Source organism: Ranitomeya imitator, chromosome 2, assembly GCF_032444005.1.
Source record: "Ranitomeya imitator isolate aRanImi1 chromosome 2, aRanImi1.pri, whole genome shotgun sequence".
In the NCBI taxonomy this organism is placed as follows: domain Eukaryota; kingdom Metazoa; phylum Chordata; class Amphibia; order Anura; family Dendrobatidae; genus Ranitomeya; species Ranitomeya imitator.
The window spans coordinates 176,600,702-176,624,959 of record NC_091283.1 but is presented as its reverse complement, the minus strand read 5'-3'; the positions used below and the strand labels follow the sequence as shown (position 1 = coordinate 176,624,959).

General features: G+C 45.9%; 1 protein-coding gene across 3 annotated transcripts in view; it reads right to left on the bottom strand.

The window, feature by feature from the left end:
* Window positions 1-24,258, bottom strand: part of DYNC2I2 (dynein 2 intermediate chain 2) — a 457,867-nt gene that overhangs the window by 22,205 nt on the left and 411,404 nt on the right. Inside the window, exons 1-6 of one of the 3 annotated variants that reach the window (XM_069748056.1) lie at window positions 12,258-12,603; window positions 8,415-8,672; window positions 6,181-6,290; window positions 5,580-5,737; window positions 5,073-5,182; window positions 4,744-4,911 (exon numbers count right to left, since the gene is read on the bottom strand). In XM_069748056.1, the coding sequence (XP_069604157.1) occupies window positions 4,744-4,911; window positions 5,073-5,182; window positions 5,580-5,737; window positions 6,181-6,290; window positions 8,415-8,672; window positions 12,258-12,338 (885 nt within the window). In that variant the 5' untranslated portion in view covers window positions 12,339-12,603. Of the gene's footprint in view, window positions 1-4,743; window positions 4,915-5,072; window positions 5,183-5,244; window positions 5,352-5,579; window positions 5,738-6,180; window positions 6,291-8,414; window positions 8,673-12,257; window positions 12,604-24,258 lie in introns of those variants that run through there. The other 2 variants (XM_069748057.1, XM_069748058.1) reach the window with 2 other exon arrangements.

Below are 24,258 nucleotides of genomic sequence, written 5' to 3'. Positions count from 1 at the left end.
CATTAAAAAATTAAGAAATTTGTGCCTGAAGGGCCAGTCTCCGGGGATTCTAAACAAAAAGAGTTCCAATTTGTGTTTAATAGGGACCCTAGTATAGCTATTTTCTACCATATCCCTAAAATGCACAAGAGTTCTACATGCCCCCCGGGTAGGCCCATTATTTCAGGCATTAATAGCCTTACAGCAAATCTGTCACAATATGTGGACATGCATCTTCAAAAATGCATGCGGCTTATACCAGCCTACCTAAAGGACACAGGCCATATTCTACAAGTGTTGGAGGAGGTGGAATGGAAATCCACTTACATTTTGGGCACGTTGGATATAAAATCATTATACACGGTCATTGATCAAAAGATGGGCTGTCACATAGCAGGCAACTTCCTCCAAACACTGGTCACATATCCTGAAACCCAGGTATCATTCATTAAGGAATGTATTGATTTTATCCTACAACATAACTATTTCTGGTACGAAGGGGAGTTCTTTTTACAAGTTTGGGGCACCGCGATGGGCACGCGCTTTGCCCCCAGTTATGCTAACCTCTTCGTAGCCAAGTGGGAGGAGTCCTACATCTACACTTCTGGACACCTCCGCCCAGGGTTAATTCTCTGGCGCAGATTCATTGACGACGTGTTGTTTATTTGGGATGGCTCAAAGAATGATTTGGACCTGTTCATCGCCAATCTGAATAATAATGTGTTTGGGCTGGAATTCACACCAACGATTAGTGCCACGAACGTCAATTTCCTGGACCTTAATGTATATATAGAAAATTCCCAACTATACACCAAATGCTACAGTAAGGATGTGGACACAAACAGCTTTATTAACATTCTTAGCTGCCACTTACCCGTGTTGCTTACTAACATCCCTAAGGGTCAATACACAAGGCTCAGACGAAATTGTACAACCCTGGAGGACTACAACATGGAAGCAGAGGTGTTGACTCGGCAATTTCTTGATAAAGGCTATTCATGCTCATTGTTGGCACTAGCAGAACAGGAGGTGAGGGACACTTCAAGAAATTCCCTGCTGCATAGAGAAAAAGCCGCTAATCCAACTGCTATGAGCATGCCTGATCAGATTATCACACAATTCCATGCGGACCATCCAAAGTTCAGGTCCATTATTCGCAAACATTGGTCCATTCTACAAGGGGACAAAATAATTGGGGGCTATTTACCGAATGTCCCCAGATTCATATTTAGGAAGGCTCGCTCATTGGGTAGCCTTATCGCTCCCACCATTAAACTATCTGTCAACCATGAATCACGTCCTGGTACCCAGATAAATGTAAGGTCTGGATTTACGCCCTGTGGCAATTGCTTTGGTTGTAGAAATACTTCCTTTAACAAGACATGTTATTCCACATTTACAGATTCAGACTCTGTGAAGGAGTTCAGGATCAAGGAGAGCATTACATGTTCCACCACAAGGGTTATTTACCTTATTGAGTGTCCATGCAAAAAATTGTATGTGGGCCACACTAAGAGGCCCCTAATGGTCCGAATTAAGGAACACTTGATGAACATTCAAAAGGGTTTCTCTGGTCATCCCCTCTCGCGACATTTCTGCGAAAAACATAACAAGTCCACTAAAAATGTACGTTTTCTGGGGATCAAAAAAATCCAACAAAACGTAAGAGGGGGCAATGTAATACAGGTTATGTCCAGGATTGAATCCAAATGGATTTTTACCTTGGACTGTCTTGCACCAAAGGGCCTGAATTATGGGCTAGAATTATATGCCTTTTAACTAGTTATATATGTATATATGGGTGTCTCCCATTTTTACGTTTTCCGTCTTTTATTGTTGTTTTTATTTCTAGCGTCATGCATTTTAGTGGTATTTTTTCTATTATTCAGAGTGGGAGCTCTTCTTTTTTATTTATTAAATTATTAAAATTGTTTTTAGGTATTTATATATTTATGCATTTTTACTACAACCGCACCTTATACCCGACCCATGTTCCATTATTGATGGAGTCGGTGACTCCCCTCTTACATTTGCATATTGTTTCGGTGTATAGCAAGTAGTTTATAAAATCGTCCGTATAGCTTTCCTTCATGGTATGCAGTTTATCCCCAGCGATCATTGTCTTACATGCTAGTAGTTGCAATATTGCAGATTCATGTACGCATGGATCAGTTATTCACTACATTGGGCGGGGGGCGGGGCCTTTTTTGGATGATTGACAGGGGCTTAGCTTATATTCTTCGGAGCCACCGGTGCCGGGTAACCCTGACGAAGAAGGACGCTGTTCCTTTGAAACGCGTTGGTTACTACCTTGTCCCTAGTGCCGCTACGTAGTTCTCCAGCTGTGACGTCACACACTCCGTTCTCTGTCGGCCATCTTTCCTTGTACTCGTATCCAGGGACGCCACCGGCCTGGGCTTTCCCTGGCTCTACGTAGTCTCCCTGCTACCCCCGCGTGCAGCACCGTTCCGGGAACCTGCAGACCCCCACCGTATCCCTACACCTGACGTCGGACATTCTACCTTGCAGCGCCACGCTCAGCTCCGCATCAGGCACGTCGGCGCCTGAATCCCGACTCATCACATAGCCATACTGCACGGCACATCTACAACTCCCTTACGTTATACACAGGAGTGACAGGTACGGTTACTATAGATGTCAATGGGTCTAGCTTATTTCACTTGAGTCCAGCGCGTTGCTGTTTATGTATTTATACATTTTCATCAGTGATTTTACTCAGGCTCTTTGTGGGTCGCTATCTTCCTATTGAAAGGGCTCACAGTAATTTAAGGTATTTTTTAGGTCCACTATATGCCTCTATGTGCTGTGGTATTGCACATTTCTCTTATTTCTAGTGTACTCCCTTATGCGCGGTCTCTACCTTTTTTCCGATTTACAAAACTTATTATGACAAAAAGTTGATTTTGGTCTTGATAAAACACAGTGGACCTACACCAGCAGATGACATGGCTCCCCAAACCATCACTGATTGTGGAAACTTCACACTAGACCTCCAGCAGCTTGGATTGTGGCCTCTCCACTCTTCCTCCAGACTCTGGGACCTTGATTTCCAAATGAAAAGCAAAATTTACTTTCATCTGAAAACAACACCTTGGACCACTAAGCAACAGTCCAGTTCTTTTTCTCCTTGGCCCAGGTAAGACACTTCTGGCGTTGTGTATTGGTCATGAGTGGCTTGACACAAGGAATGTGACACTTGTAGCCCATGTCCTGAATACGTCTGTGTGTGGTGGATCTTGAAGCAATGGCTCCACCAGCAGTCCCCTCATTGTCAATCTCCCCCAAATTTTTGAATGGCCTTTTCTTAACAATCCTGTCAAGGCTGCGGTTATCCCGGTTGCTTGTGCACCTTTTTCTACCACACTTTTTCCTTCCACTCAACCTTCCATTAATATTCTTGGATACAGCACTCTGTGAACAGCCAGCTTCTTTAGCAATGACCTTTTGTGGCTTACCCTCCTTGTGGAGTGTGTCAGTGACTGCCTTCCGGACATCTGTCAGGTCAGCAGTCTTCCCCATGATTGTGGAGCTACTGAAACAGACTAAGGGAATTTTTTAGTCGCTTAGGAAGCCTTTGCAGGTGTGTTTGTTAATTATTCTAATTTATTGAGATAATGACTTTTGGGTTTTCATTGGCTGTATGCCATAATCATCTACATTAACAGAAATAAACACTTGAAATAGATCACTCTGTAATAACTCTATATAATATGAGTTTCACTTTTTGTATTGAAGAACGGAAATAAATTAACTTTTTGATGATATTCGAATTTCGTGAGAAGAACCTGTAGATCTGTCCCTCTTGGATTCCATGAAAAGGTTTGAACAAAAACCCTCAAAACATTTGATCTGGTGGCGGGGAACAATCCTTCCCTTATGTCGTATAGAGTGTAAAATTACTGACAGATGACGAGATTTACAAGAGGGAGATGGGAAAAATCGGATTGAAAAAAAAAAAAAAGAGTGTAGGTAAAGTTGGAAAATATGATGTGGCCTGAAAAGACAACCTATCAGACCAAAGAACTAACGATGTGAGAAAGCCAGACATTTTTGAGAACCCCCAAAGGAGGTGAATCAAGTGGGCACTGTCATATAGACCAAAGTGGAGGCATGGGAATGAGAGGACCAGGAAAGAGGGGTAAGAAGGAAGGGGGTTGCTTTTTGTCTAGTGCTGAATTGAGGGTTTGCAAATGGTGGTAGTCTTTGTGGGACGGGAGATGGGGGATGCACTCTTGGGGACACACACCACTCCGCCCATAGAAAGGTGCAGTAATGCAGCCTCTTTCTGCGCACAATAACGGTGTAGGAATGTCAGTGGCACCATCTAGGAGGGTAACCTGTATAACACAATGACTCCACCTATGGAGGGGCATTTGTGGAATGATCACTGCCTGCAATGATGAGGAAAAGAAGCGAGTGCAGCCTATCATGGAAACTGTGGACAGCTGCAGTAATGCACTACTCCTAGGGGCACAGGATGGCCATGTAAGGTTTAGGGTCTGCAGCTACCTATGCCACGAGTCGTCTGTGTCCCCCAAAGAGAAGAGCAGCAAGAGATGTTTTAGCATGGTTATCTCCTGGGGAAAACAATCTGTGAGTACCCGGCTTTACACAATGGAGTATAAAGGATTTCGACACGTACATCTGAGTAATATTTCATCACTTTATAAGATGGGAATAACCCATTAGCAGAAGACACCTGCAATACCCAGCGAGGACGGGCACGCGAGACTTGTACACTACCTTGCTTATCCGGGAGTTGCTGGGCATTTGCTGAGCGACCAGAGCAAACCCATTGTGTAGCACGAGCTGTCCGTCCTTTTCCATCTGCCACACAAGGATCTTCCCATCAGAAGAAACACTCAGGACCTGCAGCCGCTGAGGTTGTGGGACCTCCGGGAGCCATCGAACCTGTCAAACCACAGTGAATGGTAGCAAAGGAAGAAACTCAACAGAGTCTACAGAAAATATTTGCAGTTGGGCGACAAACCCTGCAGGATAAATGATGGGACTTATATGTCTCATAATACAGTACACATAGATAAAGATGCCATATTAACGTCCATCATTACCTGGTAGACGGCATCCACATGGCTATCTATTGAGAGCCCAGTTCTTCCAATGAGCGGATCATCTGCCCGACTTGTGTCCCACACTAGAACTTCTCCGTTAAAGAGACCACCTTGACAAGAGGGAGAGATAAGGTTAACATAGGAAAACTAAAAGGTTAACATAGGAAAACTGGTAGACGGCGTCCACATGGCTATCTATTGAGAGCCCAGTTCTTCCAATGAGCGAATCATCTGCCCGACTTGTGTCCCACACTAGAACTTCTCCGTTAAAGAGACCACCTTGACAAGAGGGAGAGATTAGGTTAACATAGGAAAACTAACGCAGTAGAGATAGATTTGTCTTGGCCACCATAAAAAAAAAATCACTCAAAATCACAAATTCAGCTCCACTCCATCTGTAGGTTTCAATGCAGTTTTTAATCTCCCAGTTGAGAAGCAGTCATGGCTGGCAGCTGTAGGGGGCAGCACGCTACAATGTACACCCAAGTGTTGTACATATGCACCTACCAGCTATAAGGCACGGCCTGGAGGGATGAAACGCCAGACACATGACTGAACTGGGTACATCTAGGACAACATCGGGGTGACTGGGGTTAAAGCCTCGTCGGTCCAGATTCCACGTGCAGACGTAGGACTTCTCGGTGCTCCAGTCTCCATCTCCTAACCTGAAGATGGCAAAGAGGAAATTGAGAAAAAAAAGGTGAGAAGACTAAATTTCTCCAAGGAAAAGGAATGGTTTGTTTTACTAGAGAAAAAAAACAAACAGCAAATCACTGAAATACTGAAAAGTGCTGGATGCTGTGCGGAGTCCATCACCCGGATCCATCTGCAGCATTTTCTCCTTTCCTCTGATCATAAATCTAAGTTTAATTCCAAATTTAATTAGATTAGAAATGGACATAGATCCATGTTAAAGCTCTGGAGATGGAGCTGATGGGGAGTCCCAGCTTTCAGGAGTGATCATGATCAGCATGGAGCGGCTTGCAATGTATTGCTACACATGTAAGCAGCAGAAGCACAATGGGTGCAACCTATAAGAAGATTCCCATGGTCTGCAACACTTGCTATCCTAAACAGCAGCTGTTAAATCTCAGATATCAGTACTCACCTGCCGTAGGAACAAGCAATCACAGATCCCGTGGCGTTCCAGGTAACACTGGTGACTTGAAAATTTTCAGCCACCGCGTCAGGATACTGTAGACTATGCAAGCAGGACACCTGTATATAAAAACGGGGAACGCACAAATGAAGAGATGTCACTTCCAGGCTGCAGAAATTCTTCATCCTTCCCAGGCCCTATACAGATATGCTTCTCAATTACGGTGCACGTACTTATGCACGCTCGTCTCGGCTGAGTGTGCATGTGTTCTGAATGGGAACAGGACAGAAAGCCGCAGCCAGACACCTCTACTGGTCACCTATTTCCGCTGTGGACAACAGCCCAAAACTTCAAATGGCTGTTAGGTTCAGACAACATTAATAAACTGTGTATGGGCAGCCAATCCATGTGTGCATGTGTACGGGGGGCATCGGGGGTGATAGCTGTCAGTACACGTTATCTAAGGCCTCATTCATATGATTCATGTTGTCCAAACCTCAGTCATTACGTGAGCTGATCTGGCTCCATACACTATATACACTGCTCAAAAAAATAAAGGGAACACTTAAACAGCAGAATATAACTCCAAGTAAATCAAACTTCTGTGAAATCAAACTGTCCACTTATGGAGCAACACTGTTTGACAATCAATTTCACATGCTGCTGTACAAATGGAATAAACAACAGATGGAAATTATTGGCAATTATCAAGACACCCTCAATAAAGGAGTGGTTCTACAGGTGGGGACCACAGACCACTCCTCAGTACCAATGCTTTCTGGCTGATGTTTTGGTCACTTTTGAATGTTGGTTGTGCTTTCACACTCGTGGTAGCATGAGACGGACGCTACAACCCACACAAGTGGCTCAGGTAGTGCAGCTCATCCAGGATGGCACGTCAATGCGAGCTGTGACAAGAAGGTTTGCTGTGTCTGTCAGCACAGTGTCCAAAGGCTGGATGCGCTTCCAGGGGACAGGCCAGTACACCAGGAGATGTGGAGAGGAACGTAGGAGGGCAACAACCCAGCAGCAAGACCGCTACCTCAGCCTTTGTGCAAGGAGGAACAGGAGGAGCACTGCCAGAGGCCTGCAAAATGACCTCCAGCAGGTCACAAATGTGCATGTGTCTGCACAAACGGTTAGAAACCGACTCAATAAGGATGGTCTGAGTGCCCGATGTTCCAAGATGGGGGTTGTGCTCACAGCCCAACACCATGCAGGACGCTTGGCATTTGCAACAGAACACCAAGATAGCAAATTCGCCACTGGTGCCCTGTGCTCTTCAGAGATGAAAGCAGGTTCACACTGAGCACATGTGACAGATGTGACAGAGTCTGGAGACGCCGTGGAGAGCCGTCTGCTGCCTGTAACATCCTTCAGCATGACCGGTTTGGCAGTGGGTCAGTAATGGTGTGGGGTGGCATTTCTTTGGAGGGCCGCACAGCCCTCCATGTGCTCGCCAGAGGTAGCCTGACTGCCATTAGGTACCGAGATGAGATCCTCAGACCCCTTGTGAGACCATATGCTGGTGTGGTTGGCCCTGGGTTCCTCCTAATGCAGGACAATGCCAGATCTCATGTGGCTGGAGTGTGTCAGCAGTTCCTGTAAGATGAAGGCATTGAAGCTATGGACTGGCCTGCCCGTTCCCCAGACCTGAATCCGATTGAACATATCTGGGACATCATGTCTCCCACCATCCACCAACGTCACATTGCACCACAGACTGTCCAGGAGTTGGCGGATGCTTTAGTCCAGGTCTGGGAGGAGATCCCTCAGGAGACCATCCGTCGCCTCATCAGGAGCATGCCCAGGCATTGTAGGGAAGTCATACAGGCACGTAGAGGCCACACACACTACTGAGCAACATTTCCTTGTCTTGAGACATTTCCACTGAAGTTGTATCAGCCTGTAATTTGATTTTCCACTTTGATTTTGAGCATCATTCCAACTTCAAACCTCCGTGGGATATTACTTGTGATTTACATTGATCATTTTTATGTTTAATTCTTCTCACTATGTAATGAATAAAGATTTGCAACTGGAATATTTCATTCAGTGATACTGTATGTAGGATGTGGGATTTTAGTGTTCCCTTTATTTTATTGAGCAGTGTGTATCTGGCTACCGCCGATGCCGTAAATGGCAGATCAGTGGGGGTGCTGGGTGTCGGACTCCCACCAATGTGATATTATCCTGTGGATAAGTTGTCGATACCCTAGTACAGGAAGACCCTTTTTAATTACCTGTGGGTTCTGCTCCTCCCACGTCACTTCAAAGCCATCGAAAGCATGACTTTTCCAGTTCTTCTTCAGCTCTCGGATCATGTCGCCTTCCACGCGTTTCAGAAACTTTCCTACATCAGGGTAATCCAGGAGAGGTCCAAGGTCGATATCTAGAACTCGCTGGTCCTGCTTCCACTCGGTCTGTGTGCCGGCCTCACTAGCTTCATGCACCTGCACAGAGGACTCCTTACTGGCAATAGGACGTGTCTGGCAGCTTCTCTAAAGAGAGACACACACATATATCAGCAATACACAAGGAAATAGAACTACAGATGGCATGGAAATTAGATATAGCACCTACATATTGTGCAGCGCTGTACACAGAATGTATCAGTTACTGTCTGCAGTGTCTAATCTGCACATAAAGACCAGATCTAAGTATGTGGCAGCCGGAGAGATATGCGAACCAGAGAGCCCACAGTAAACCCACTGAAAGGGAATGTCTTGTCAGAAATTGACCTAATGTTTAAACCAGTTTTTTGTGCTACATATATATATGTTGTTTTGATTTTGGCATTTCTTTTTTCAATTCACGTTATTAAAAAACTAAATTATTCATCTGGGAACTTTAACACTGGCAACTGGGGCTCAAATTTCCCATTCCTTCAGGAAAAGTTTGCAGCAGACTCCTTATTAGCAGAGGCTGGATTACAATGACTCTATTCACAATAGGTGATATCACAGCTCACCTCCTCCTCCTGTACAATGACTGATAACACCTCTATATACAGTAGATAACACAGGATCCACCATTCACAATAGGTGATGTCACAACTCACCTCCTCCTCCTGTACAATGACTGATAACACCTCTATATACAGTAGATAACACAGGATCCACCTCTCACAATAGGTGATGTCACAGCTCACCTCCTCCTCCTATACAATGACTGATAACACCTCTATATACAGTAGATAACACAGGATTCACCATTCACAATAGGTGATCTCACAGCTCACCTCCTCCTCCTGTACAATGACTGATATCACCTCTATATACAGTAGATAACACAGGATCCACCATTCACAATAGGTGATGTCACAGCTCACCTCCTCCTCCTATACAATGACTGATAACACCTCTATATACAGTAGATAACACAGGATTCACCATTCACAATAGGCGATATCACAGCTCACCTCCTTATCCTGTACAGTGACTGATAACACCTCTATATACAGTAGATAACACAGGATCCACCATTCACAATAGGTGATGTCACAGCTCACCTCCTCCCCCTCCCCCTCCTGTACAATGACTGATAACACCTCTATATACATATACTATATATACACATACCAATATGGGGGAGGGTTTCGGCTGTCACTATTAAGTGTCACCCGGCTGACATTGTTACGGGGGTCTTCTGACAGTCACTGTAGCCGATACAGGTACGGGGGGCCTCTCCTGTCATTTTTACAAGTCACTGTAGCTGGTATCGTTATGGGGGGGGGTTTCTTTTATGTATTACTTTGGCTGTTATGGGGGGTCTATGACTGTCACTGTGGCTGTTACGGGGGGTGTCTGACTGTCACTGTTATGTGTCACTATGGCTGTTATGGGGGGGATCTCTGATTGTCTCTATTATGTGTCACTATGGCTGTTACGGGGGTCTTTGACTGTCACTGTAATGTGTTACTATGGCGGTTATGGGGGGTCTCTGTCACTATGGCTGCTATGTGGGTGTTCTGACTGTCACTATGACTGTTATGTGGGGTCTCTGACTGTCACTATGGGTGCTATGGAGAATCTCTGACTGTCACTATTGTGTGTCACTATGGCTGTTACATGGGTCTTTGACTGTCACTGTTATGTGTCATTATGACTGTTGTGGGGGGTCTCTGACTGTCACTATGGCTGTTATGTGGGTGCTATGACTGTCACTATGGCTGTTATGGGGGGGGTCTCTGATTTTCACTAAGGCTGTTATGGGTGGTCTCTGACTGTGGCTGTTATGGGGGGTCACTCACTGTTATGTGTCATTATGACTGTTACGGGGGTCTCTGACTGTCACTATGGCTGTTATGGGGGGTCTCTGACTGTCACTATTGTGTGTCACTATGGCTGTTACAGGGGGTCTCTGTCACTATGGTTGTTATGGGGGTCTGTCACTTATGTGTAACTATGGCTGTTGTGGGGGGTCTCTGACTGTCACTGTTATGTGTCATTATGACTGATATGGGGGGTCTCTGACTGTCACTATGGCTGTTATGGGTGGTCTCTGACTCACTATTGTGTGTCACTATGGCTGTTACGGGGGGTCTCTGTCACTATGGCTGTTACGGGGGTCTTTGACTGTTACTGTTATGTGTAACTATGGCTGTTGTGGGGGTCTCTGACTGTCACTGTTATGTGTCATTATGACTGTTGTGGAGGGTCTCCGACTGTCACTAAGGCCGTTATGGGTGGTCTCTGACTGTGGCTGTTAAGGGGGTCTCTGACCTTCACTATGGCTGTTATGGGGGGTCTCTGACTGTCACTATTGTGTGTCACTATGGCTGTTATGGGGGACTTTGACTGTCACTTATGTGTAACTATGGCTGTTGTGGGGGGTCTCTGACTATCACTAAGGCTGTTATGGGTGGTCTCTGACTGTGGCTGTTATGGGGGTCTCTGACCGTCACTGTTATGTGTCATTATGACTTATGGGGGGTCTCTGACTGTCACTACGGCTGTTACGTGGGTGCTCTGACTGTCACTATGGCTGTTATGGGAGGTCTCTGTCACTATGGCTGTTATGGGGGTCTCTGACTGTCACTATTGCTGTTATGGGGGGTCTCTGACTGTCACTATGGCTGTTATGGGGGTCTCTGACTGTCACTATGGCTGAAATGTGGGTGCTCGGACTGTCACTATGGCTGTTATGGAGGGTCTCTGACTGTCACTATTGCGTGTCACTATGGCTGTTACGGGGGTCTCTGTCACTATGGCTGGTCTTTGACTGTCACTGTTATGTGTAACTATGGCTGTTGTGGGTGTCTCTGACTGTCACTGTTATGTGTCATTATGACTGTTGTGGAGGGTCTCTGACTGTCACTATGGCTATTATGGGAGGTCTCTGACTCACTATGGCTGCTATGGGGGGTCTCTGACTGTCACTATGGCTGTTATGGGGGTCTCTGACTGTCACTGTTATGTGTCATTATGACTGCTATGGGGGGGTCTCTGTCACTATGGCTGCTATGGGGGGTCTCTGACTGTCACTATGGCTGTTATGGGGGGTCTCTGTCACTATGGCTGTTATGGGGGGTCTCTGACTGTCACTGTTATGTGTCATTATGACTGCTATGGGGGGTCTCTGACTGTCACTGTTATGTGTCATTATGACTGCTATGGGGGGGTCTCTGTCACTATGGCTGCTATGGGGGGTCTCTGACTGTCACTATGGCTGTTATGGGGGTCTCTGACTGTCACTGTTATGTGTCATTATGACTGCTATGGGGGGGTCTCTGTCACTATGGCTGCTATGGGGGGTCTCTGACTGTCACTATGGCTGTTATGGGGGGTCTCTGACTGTCACTGTTATGTGTCATTATGACTGCTATGGGGGGTCTCTGACTGTCACTGTTATGTGTCATTATGACTGCTATGGGGGGTCTCTGACTGTGACTATGGCTGTTATGGGGGGTCTCTGACTGTCACTGTTATGTGTCATAATGACTGCTATGGGGGGTCTCTGACTGTCACTGTTATGTGTCATTATGACTGCTATGGGGGGTCTCTGACTGTCACTATGGCTGCTATGGGGGGTGCTCTGATGGTGTCTCCCCCCATGGTCCAGTCCTGGTGACAGGAAGAACTCACGGAGTCACATCTCGCCCCCTGCGATTTCCTCCACACAGATTCCGCCGACACCACATCTGTGACTTCATCTACGAAGCTCATGGTCCGAGCGTGTCGCCGGCGATCACCGCTCACCGATGGCCCGGGTTACCTCGGCAACCACAAGCTGCCTGGTATTAGCGGCGCCGTTAATGACGTCACCGTCGCGACATCTTGCTGCGTCTAACGCCTCCACACCAGGTTATTGCAAATTTTATCCTTCATCTGAAAACTGAAGAATTGTGAAATACAGTGAAAACCAATACAGCTGCAGGACAAGCGATATGTGTAGAACTACGCGTTTTAAGTCCGCCATTGAAGAAAGTCACCTCTAGTGAAACACCGGTTGCCATCTTTAAAAAGGGCAGACTCATAAGAACCGAGTTGTCGTATCGAGATGGACATGTTGAGTGTTCAAACACCGTAGCTCTTAAATACACCGACAAGTTCATGAAAGTAAAAATAGCTTTGGATGATATTATTGGGCGCTCGGCTGAGAAATATGTGCCAGTAACAAATATGGCGCTTGATAGATTTTGCCATGTGACACAGAACTAGAGCATGATGGGTAGTTTCAAGCCACAGGGGTCCATTTAGTACTGCAGCCTCCATTATGGTTACTATCACGAGGTGCAGTTTCTATTCTGTAGTACTACAAGTTCCTGTAAATGCATTGTATAGTAATACATGTAATATAAACAATAAAATCCAACCACAGCCTCAGATTTTTTAAGTCAATAATTCCACACAAAATCTAGCCATAATATGCGTTGCTATGGTGATATCATTCAAAACTGCATATAGTAACCTTGATCAGATCTGTGCAATTATTTCCAAAGGATTCAACTGTATTGGATATTTTGCACTTATGAAATCTCAGCCGCATGACGTACATATATGATCTTACAGACCGACACCACACGAGATACGCCATGGAAAGTGTAGAGCATCAGCACAGCTCCCCTTACTATTAGCACAGTGTAATATCCCTTTATGGCCCCACGCGGTACGATTCCCCCACAATGCTTGTGCGCATTATAATGTATATAATACCTCACACATACATTGATGCCCCCACAGTTCCCATATACGCACAGTTTAATGCCCCCCAACACACACACACACACACACACACACAGTGCCACCCCCAGGGTGCTGCCCTGGCTGTGCCTCCTTAACATTGTGAAGCCCCACATTGATATCCTAAAAAGTAATGTCCCCACAGATCCCCCCAAACTTACACACACACATTATAGTGTCCACATACCGTCCCCTCATATACACATTGATACCTCCAATGGCCCCACACATAGTATGATGCTCCCAGTGCCCCATCACACACATTGCGATGCACCCAGTCGTCCCCCTTTCCATAAAACAATGCACCCATTCACATTATGACTCCCATAATTCCCCACACACAATTATTCCACCACAATGCGTCTTACAGTATGGTGACCACCCTTAAGGTGTTGCCTCCTTTACACATTATGACGTCCCACATTGCCACCCCACACATGATGTTACCCCACAGTTTGACACTGCTGCTGCCCCAGGTGATCCACGCACCCAGTTATGCACCTATTCATGTTATGATGCCCCCAATTCCCCTACATATCGGCTGCCTCCAAAGCCCCCAATGATGAACTCACTCAGATTATCTTGCTTGTAATCCCCAGTAAACCAATTTAGATTCCAGAACACACCTAAACAAATAAAGTAATATAGACCCCAGACCAGGCTCTAAATAAATAAAGACCCCCAAAGTAGATCCCCTAAATAAATAGCAGCCCCGGACATAACCCCCAAAATACATGTAAGGTACAGACCAGATTCTAAATAGATAATAAGACTCCAAGCCAGAACCCTAAATAAATACAGACCTCAGACCAGACCTTCTAAACCAATACAGACCCTACCCCATAATAACTGTAAGCTACAGCACATTGGACGAAGCTTGGCTGTTTCTGCTCCGCAAACTGTTCGCATCTGGCCTACACAGGAGCCGCAAACGTGGGCTGCAGGACCCTCATAGATCTCATATTATTATTATTTATTATTATCATAGTGCCATTTATTCCATGGCGCTTTACATGTGTGGAGGGGTATACATAATAAAAACAAGTACAATAATCTTAAAAGGAACACCCCCCCCCCCCCCAGGCGTTTGAAACTAAAAGAGCCACTTGTGCAGCACTAATGCTGCATTTGGACATGGTGGCTCTTCTAGTTATGCTCCCTGCACATGCTGAAATAAACACTTATAAAATGTGCCCCCTTATACCGTAAAATCGCCAGGGAAGCGGGACTTTCCTTCCTAATCAGATGCAGCACAGCCATCACTCATACCCCCTTGGTGCCGGGCGCCGCCTCCTCGGCGTTGTTTGAATCTGTCCCGGAGCCTGCGCTGTTATGTGATCCCTTGGGCATGCGCAGTTAGCGCTGCCCATCTTCTGACATAATTTGATGTCAGGCTGACTGCGCCTGTGCGGCCGCGCTGCCCAAGATCCCGCCCCGCAGTGTCTTCTTATTTATTCACACTACAGGGATAAGATTCATGGGCATGCGCAGTGCATATCTTCGCCTCTCACTCATCTCCCTCCGCCTTCTTCAGACTGTGCAGCGTCAGCTGATCCCTAATCGCATGCCACGGCTGACGCCTGGGGGGGGGGTGACAGGTTCCCTTTAATCAATACAAGTCACGACTGGTACAGGAGGAGAGAGGACCCTCCCTGAAAGGGCTCACAATCTACAGGGGATGGGTGAGAATACAGTAGGTGAGGGTAGAGCTGGTCATGCAGTGGTTTGGTGGATCGGTGGTTACTGCAGGCTTTAGGCTTCCCGAAAGAGGTAGGTCTTCAGGTTCTTTTTGAAGGTTTCTATGGTAGGCGAGAGTCTGATGTGTTGGGTTTGAGAGTTCCAGAGTAGGGGTGATGTGCAGGAGAAATCTTGTATGCAATTGTGGGAAGAGGAGATAAGAGGGGAATATAGAAAATCTTGTGAGGATTGGAGGTTGCATGCAGGTAAGTACCGGGAGACGAGGTCACAGATGTATGGAGGAGACAGGTTGTGGATGGCTTTGTACGTCATGGTTAGGGTTTTGTAGTGGAATCTCTGGGCAATGGGGAGCCAGTGAAGGGATTGACAGAGGGGAGAAGCTGGGGAATAGCAGGGGGACATGTGGATTAGTCGGGCAGCAGAGTTTAGAATAGATTGGAGGGGTGCGAGAGTGTTAGAGGGGAGGCCACAGAGCAGGAGGTTGCAGTAGTCAAGGCGGGAGATGATGAGGGCATGGACTAGGGTTTTTGCAGATTCTTGGTTGAGGAATGTACGGATTCGGGAAATATTCTTCAGTTGAAGTCGGCAGGAAGTGGAAAGGGCTTAGATATTGAAGACTTATCCTAAGTATAGGCCTTCAATATCATAAAAGGGGCAGAAATTGTATGATTCTACTCAGAATTAGGGTTTAACCCCTCAGGCAACAGGTTCCGCAACACAGACCAATGATGTAACAGATGAAGTCAAAATTCAATATCATGAAGTAAAAGTACCGAGAAACATCGGTGAGTACAAGAAGCTCTAGACAGGAAATTGTAACCAAGGAATAAGATTTATAGTATTTATATACTCCGCATTATGTGCACACTGTATGCAGAAAAGTATAGGACACGCGCCTTAATCACTGAATTCCGGTTGTTCAATCAGCCCGTGTATATTATTATTGTTTATTTATATAGCACCATTGGTTCCATGGTGCTGTACATGAGAAGGGGTTACATACAAGTTACGGATATCACATACAGTAAACAAACTAACAATGATGGACTGATACAGAGGGGCGGGGACCCTGCTCTTGCGGGCTTACATTCTGCAGGATGGTGGGAAGGAGACAGTAGGTTGAGGGTTGCAGGAGCTCCGGTGTTGGTGAGGCGGTAGCTTCGATAGTGATGAGGCGGCAGCGGGGTCAGTGCAGGCTGTAGGCTTTCCTGAAGAGATGAGTTTTCAGGTTCCGTCTGAAGGATCCGACTGTGGTTGATAGTCGGACGTGTTGGGGCAGAGAGTGTATAACATCCATCCCCTCCATTGTCCCGGTGTATAACATACAGCCCTTACCCCCCCCACCCCCCCACAATATATTTAGTCCGGCCCCATCTGTTGTAAAAATGCAGCCCCTCTCCCTGGAGTATAACTGCTGACTACTCGCCCTCGGTGTATGACCTCCGACCCATCCCCCCAGTGTATAACCTATAGCCCCTCATCCTCCCCAGGTGTATAACCTCCCACCACTTGCCCCCCCCCCTGTACATAACTTCCAATCATTTGCGCCCCAAGTATAACCCCCCTCATGTATAACCTCCGACCACTGGTCCCTTTCTACCTGTGTATAACCCCTGACCACTTGTCCCCGCTCATGTATAACCTCCAACCACTCACCCCCTTTCCCCCCGTGTATAACCTCCAACCACTCGCCGCCCGCCCATGTATACCCTCCGAGCACTCCCCCCCCCCCCATATATAACCTCCGGTCCCTCACAGCCCATATATAACCTCCAGCCCCTCACTCCACGGTGTATAGCCTCTGGCCCCACCTCCGGTGTATAACAAATAGCCCCCACCCATTGTATAACTTCTGTCCCTCCCTTCATGCTGTCTGCCTTTACTAGCGTGACAGAATGGCTGCTAGTAAACAGCTCACCGATACCACCACGGAACTGCAGCAACTCAGCCACAAAGTGGAAACCCCGTAATGGTACAGAGCAGGGGGACGAATGCTGAGTATCAGAAAGAAGAAAAGTCGCCAACGCTTCGCTGACGCCATAACTGTAGAGTCCAGACCTCCTCTGGTATTAACATGAGCACAAACACTGCACCCCCGCCAGGAGCTTCATGGTCGAGCAGCTACATGGAGCCGTACATCACCAAGAACAATGCTAAGTGTCGGATGGAGTGATGTAAAGCCGCCACCACTGGATTCTAGAGGAGACGTGTTCTGGGCAGTGACGGATCACACTTCTCTATTAGGAGGACAACGCTATGGGCTTGTTATCGGCCTTTTAGTCCCAGGGAAGGGAAATCTTAATCCTTCACAGAAGACATTGAGGACAATAGTAGCTTCCAGCTTTATGGGAATAGTTTGGGGAAGACCCTTTTCTGTCCCACATGACTGTGCCCAGTGCACAAGGTCCATACAGACATGAAGGGGAATTTGGTGGAAGAACATGAGCGGCCGCACAGAGCCAGGACCTCAGCCCCATCCAAGAGCAGAGATTGTGACCCCGGCCTCCCCCGAACATCAGGGTTTGACCCCACAAATGATCTTCTGGATGAAGGGGCAAAAATTTTCATAATCATGTTGAAATCCTTTTCAGCTATTATATCTGCACAGGGGCTGACTCATATTATTTTCTATGAATATAGAACATTGTGCAAATCTTATATAGGTGTATACAAACACTTCTCTCCAAATAGATATCAGGGCTGTGGAGTCGGTAAGCCACAGTTGCGACTCCGACTCCTGGATTTTATCAGGTTCCGACTCCGGCTCCTTCATAAATGGCCAATTCGTAACAATAAATTTACTGTTGTCAAATATTAACATCGTGCTTATTCAGTTTCTCACCAACATATAAGTAATCAGTCCACTTAGAGCAAAAACTATATTTATTAGAATACAATTAGAATATAGCAAATAACTTTTATTAACTTTTCTAAACTCTTGTAAGTAAATATGCAATAAACACTGTTATGCAGTCAGGCTCGGACTGGCCCACCGGGGAACCGGAGGATCCTCCGGTGGGCCCTGGCACTGACACCTACTGGCAGGGCCCCCACTGCTCCAGGCCCCCCCCCACTCCAGGGCCCCCACCCCGCTCCAGGGCCCCGCCCCCTGCTCCAGGGCCCCCCCCCCCGCTCCAGGGCCCCCCCCCGCCGCCCGCCTTGAATACTCACCCTGTTCCAGCGATGGTCTCGGCGTCTGCACTGCAGCTCGTCCTGAACGAGCGGTCACGTGACACTGCTCATTAAGATCATGAATATGCGCATATTCATGATCTTAATGAACGGTGTCACATGACCGCTCAAGCAGGAAGAAGCTGCTGCGCCGGCGCCGCCGCCTGGAGTCGGGACAGAGCGCGAGGGATGTCGGCACGGCCGTGCAGTGGAACAGGTGAGTATGAGGGACGGGGGGTACGGAGGGGATGAAGGAGGACATAAGCCGGCGCGCCGAGCAGGAGCAGGAGCGGGTGCTGGTGCAGAGAGATAAGCCGCCATGCAGGGGGGAATATAAGCCATGCAGGGGGAAATATGAGCCATACAGGGGGGAATATAAGCCATGCAGGGGGGAATATAAGCCATACAGGGGGGAATATAAGCCATGCAGGGGGGAATATAAGCCATGCAGGGGGGAATATAAGCCATGCAGGGGGGAATATAAGCCATGCAGGGGGGAATATAAGCCATGCATACGGGGGGAATATGAGCCATACAGGGGGGAATATAAGCCATACAGGGGGGAATATGAGCCATGCATACGGGGGGGAATATGAGCCATACAGGGGGGAATAAAAGCCATACAGGGGGGAATGAGCCATGCATACGGGGGGGAATATGAGCCATACAGGGGGGAATATAAGCCATGCAGGGGGGAATATAAGCCATGCATACGGGGGGAATATGAGCCATACAGGGGGGAATATAAGCCATACAGGGGGGAATGAGCCATGCATACGGGGGGGAATATGAGCCATACAGGGGGGAATATAAGCCATACAGGGGGGAATATGAGCCATGCAGGGGGAATATAAGCCATGCATTATACAGGGGGGGGTAATATGAGCTATGTATATGGGATAGGAGGGAGATGAGCCATGCATACAGGAGGGGGGTCATTATACAGTATTCAGCATCATGTGTGGCCGTTATACAGTATGGAGCATCATGTGTGGCCAATGGACATAATACAGTATGGAGCATCATGTGTGGCCGTTATACAGTATGGAGCATCATGTGTGGCCAATGGACATAATACAGTATGGAGCATCATTTGTGGCCATTATACAGTATTGAGCATTATGTGGGATCATTATACAGTATGGAGCACTGTCTGGCCATTATACAGTATGGAGCAATGTGTGGCCATTATACACTATGGAGCATCATGTGTGGCCATTATACAGTATGAAGAACTGTGTGTGGCCATTATACAGTATGCAGCATCATGTGTGGCCATTATACAGTATGGAGCATCATGTGTGGTGGCCGTTATACAGTATTGAGCATCATGTGTGGCCATTATACAGTATGGAGCACTGTGTGGCCATATTTTTGTTTTATATACAATAATTATAAGCAAACAGTGTGATCAGCAGTGCTAAACGGCTGCGGTTGGGACGTGGATATGGGTGTGACTAGTTGTGAGATGGGTGTGGTCAGAGGCGTGGCCTAAAATTTGCTATGGCGCACTACGCGCGCCGCAAACGTTATACCTCCTTCCCTTCTTCAAAAGTTGGGAGGTATGGTACCACATTTGCCAGATCACGGCAAGTGCCGCAAATCCCATAGGGAATGAATGAGGCCGAACGCAGTGTTGCCGTAAGTAATCCGTTACGCGGCAGATGCAGAAAAACTGTAGGATCTGCTGCAAAAGGCGACTTTCACATCAGCGATTCTTGCCAAAGTCTATGCCGATAGTGTCATACTCACCAAAAGGGGAGGCAGTGCTAAAAGTGCCTAGGGCAGCAGAAACTCTAAATACGGCCCTGGGGGGCTACATTATATTCTGTGGGGGGACTGCATTATACTCAAGGTACTACATTATATTATGGGGGGCTACATCATACTATATGAGGGGTTACAGTATACTCTATGGGGGGCTGTATTATATTCTGTGGTGGAACTGCATTTTCTCGGGACTACATTATATTCTGTGGTGGGTGGCATTATACTATATGGGGGGGCTGCATTATACCCTATGGGGTAACATAGTAACATAGTAACATAGTTAGTAAGGCCGAAAAAAGACATTTGTCCATCCAGTTCAGCCTATATTCCATCATAATAAATCCCCAGATCTACGTCCTTCTACAGAACCTAATTGTATGATACAATATTGTTCTGCTCCAGGAAGACATCCAGGCCTCTCTTGAACCCCTCGACTGAGTTCGCCATCACCACCTCCTCAGGCAAGCAATTCCAGATTCTCACTGCCCTAACAGTAAAGAATCCTCTTCTGTGTTGGTGGAAAAACCTTCTCTCCTCCAGACGCAAAGAATGCCCCCTTGTGCCCGTCACCTTCCTTGGTATAAACAGATCCTCAGCGAGATATTTGTATTGTCCCCTTATATACTTATACATGGTTATTAGATCGCCCCTCAGTCGTCTTTTTTCTAGACTAAATAATCCTAATTTCGCTAATCTATCTGGGTATTGTAGTTCTCCCATCCCCTTTATTAATTTTGTTGCCCTCCTTTGTACTCTCTCTAGTTCCATTATATCCTTCCTGAGCACCGGTGCCCAAAACTGGACACAGTACTCCATGTGCGGTCTAACTAGGGATTTGTACAGAGGCAGTATAATGCTCTCATCATGTGTATCCAGACCTCTTTTAATGCACCCCATGATCCTGTTTGCCTTGGCAGCTGCTGCCTGGCACTGGCTGCTCCAGGTAAGTTTATCATTAACTAGGATCCCCAAGTCCTTCTCCCTGTCAGATTTACCCAGTGGTTTCCCATTCAGTGTGTAATGGTGACATTGATTCCTTCTTCCCATGTGTATAACCTTACATTTATCATTGTTAAACCTCATCTGCCACCTTTCAGCCCAAGTTTCCAACTTATCCAGATCCATCTGTAGCAGAATACTATCTTCACTTGTATTAACTGCTTTACATAGTTTTGTATCATCTGCAAATATCGATATTTTACTGTGTAAACCTTCTACCAGATCATTAATGAATATGTTGAAGAGAACAGGTCCCAATACTGACCCCTGCGGTACCCCACTGGTCACAGCGACCCAGTTAGAGACTATACCATTTATAACCACCCTCTGCTTTCTATCACTAAGCCAGTTACTAACCCATTTACACACATTTTCCCCCAGACCAAGCATTCTCATTTTGTGTACCAACCTCTTGTGCGGCACGGTATCAAACGCTTTGGAAAAATCGAGATATACCACGTCCAATGACTCACCGTGGTCCAGCCTATAGCTTACCTCTTCATAAAAACTGATTAGATTGGTTTGACAGGAGCGATTTCTCATAAACCCATGCTGATATGAAGTTAAACAGTTATTCTCATTGAGATAATCCAGAATAACATCCCTCAGAAACCCTTCAAATATTTTACCAACAATAGAGGTTAGACTTACTGGCCTATAATTTCCAGGTTCACTTTTAGAGCCCTTTTTGAATATTGGCACCACATTTGCTATGCGCCAATCCTGCGGAACAGACCCTGTCGCTATAGAGTCCCTAAAAATAAGAAATAATGGTTTATCTATTACATTACTTAGTTCTCTTAGTACTTGTGGGTGTATGCCATCCGGACCCAGAGATTTATCTATTTTAATCTTATTTAGCCGGTTTCGCACCTCTTCTTGGGTTAGATTGGTGACCCTTAATATAGGGTTTTCATTGTTTCTTGGGATTTCACCTAGCATTTCATTTTCCACTGTGAATACCGTGGAGAAGAAGGTGTTTAATATGTTAGCTTTTTCCTCGTCATCTACAACCATTCTTTCCTCACTATTTTTTAAGGGGCCTACATTTTCAGTTTTTATTCTTTTACTATTGATATAGTTGAAGAACAGTTTGGGATTAGTTTTACTCTCCTTAGCAATGTGCTTCTCTGTTTCCTTTTTGGCAGCTTTAATTAGTTTTTTAGATAAAGTATTTTTCTCCCTATAGTTTTTTAGAGCTTCAATGGTGCCATCCTGCTTTAGTAGTGCAAATGCTTTCTTTTTACTGTTAATTGCCTGTCTTACTTCTTTGTTTAGCCACATTGGGTTTTTCCTATTTCTAGGAAATAGTGCTACATTATATTCTATGGTGGGGACTGCGTCATACCTGAGAGGGTTGCATTATATTTTGTGGGGTGCTGCATTATATTCTATGAGAGGGGACTGCATTATATTTTATGAGGGGGCTACAATATATTCTGTGAGGGGGCTACCCCAACCCTTGCTACATTATTAAGACGTGAACTACCTTATATTATACCCTGATATTAGCGCTTTTTACCGCACAATTGGTGGTCTTGTATCTATTTCTATGTAGCTACATAGTGAGCCCCAAGAATGATTTTCTCTGGTGGGCCCAAGGTGCTCCAGTCCGACGCTGTATGCAGTTAATAAGAAGAAATCTATAAATTTGTCCTCAGAAAAAGTATTGCCTCTGTCAGATCCTCCTTCGTGGATGCCCTCAAATCATGATCATGATCATGTGTGCAAACTGTAAAGCGCTGCGGAATATGTAAGCGCTATATAAAAATAAAAATAAAGATTATTATTAATCTGATCTAATTATTTTGAGAGCAGAGAAGAACCTCTCTACACTAACTTGGGTTGGTGGCAAAGCAGTAACCACTCGGGCAACATCTGACAATGTCAGGATACAGAAGAATCGCTTGTTGCACTGTTATTTTTGATGAACGGTCAAATTTCTCAATTTCTTTTAGTGCAAATGAAAAATTCTGCTGAAATGTACTGGCTGTGTTCTTTGATGGGGATGACTCTTCTATGCAGGAACGCTTTGCACGCTCCTTGTGATCCAAATATTTTTCGAAATTAAATTCTGTTATTCCTCATGTACTCACAGTTAACTGATGCAAAGTTTGTTGAAAGGATAATACTTCTTACAGTCTTCCTCTTCTGAGTAGCAGCTGTGAGATGCTTGGAAGACGCACACCAAACATCTAGTCTAGAGGAGGAGCTTTACTACTAAGAATTTGCAACACATTTTCACTTTCAGTTTCATACATTGTAAGTAGGGGGGTTGGGGCAGCATGAGGTTCACCAAGTATAAGATTAGGCTTCCTTCACACTAGCGTCGGGCTCGGCCCATCGCAGTGCGTCGGGCCGAGGTTACCGACGCTAGCGTTGTCTCCGCCGCACAACGGATGCGTTTTTTCTGCAAAACGACGCATTGTGATGGATTGCAGTTAACGCTAGTGTGAAAGTAGCCTTAGATACGGGCAGTGGAGAACAGTGACACATATATATTTGAGTAACATTTATAAAATTCATATGAAAGTTCAATTATGAAATATTAATACATTTTTTTAAAGCTGGAGTCGGTACATTTCTACCGACTCCGACCAATACTACCTCCAACTCCGACTCCACAGCCCTGATAGATATAGTGTATACATATACATATATATATATATATATATATATATATATATATACACACACACTATATGCATTGGATGCTAAATCTGTGACGTACCACCTAACAAGTGCTATTAATAATTCTTGCATCTTTGTCAGGGGGACGTCGGCCCCTCAGGACCCAGGCTCTTGCATCTCCCTATAGCAAATGCTCCTATTTAACCTGCGATATTCCTTACATTTGCACAATCAGTCACACACGTCAGGTGTCAGCTTTCGTGTCCAGTGATTGCAAAGAAATAAGATTATACAGTGTGATATGCCCAGACATATTCTCGTCCTAACCCTATATTGACCACATTTTTATTATTCTCCTCTCTAAACTATTCTATTTGAAGCCAACAAACGCAGTCACTAAAAGGGTGATTTTATTTGACTCCTTTCTCCGGTACCTGGACTATCTCACACACCCATGTTTCACAGCTCAGCTGATCTCCTGTCTTGAACGCATGTGTTCCTATGTGGCCCCTTATTACAGCATGCAGACCTCATAGAGGGGCTTTCCTGACGCCCCCGCCTCCAATCTCTGCAGTCTACTGCTGGTATATCACACTTCAGTGTTGGATTATGAACTTTTAGACACTGAATAAAT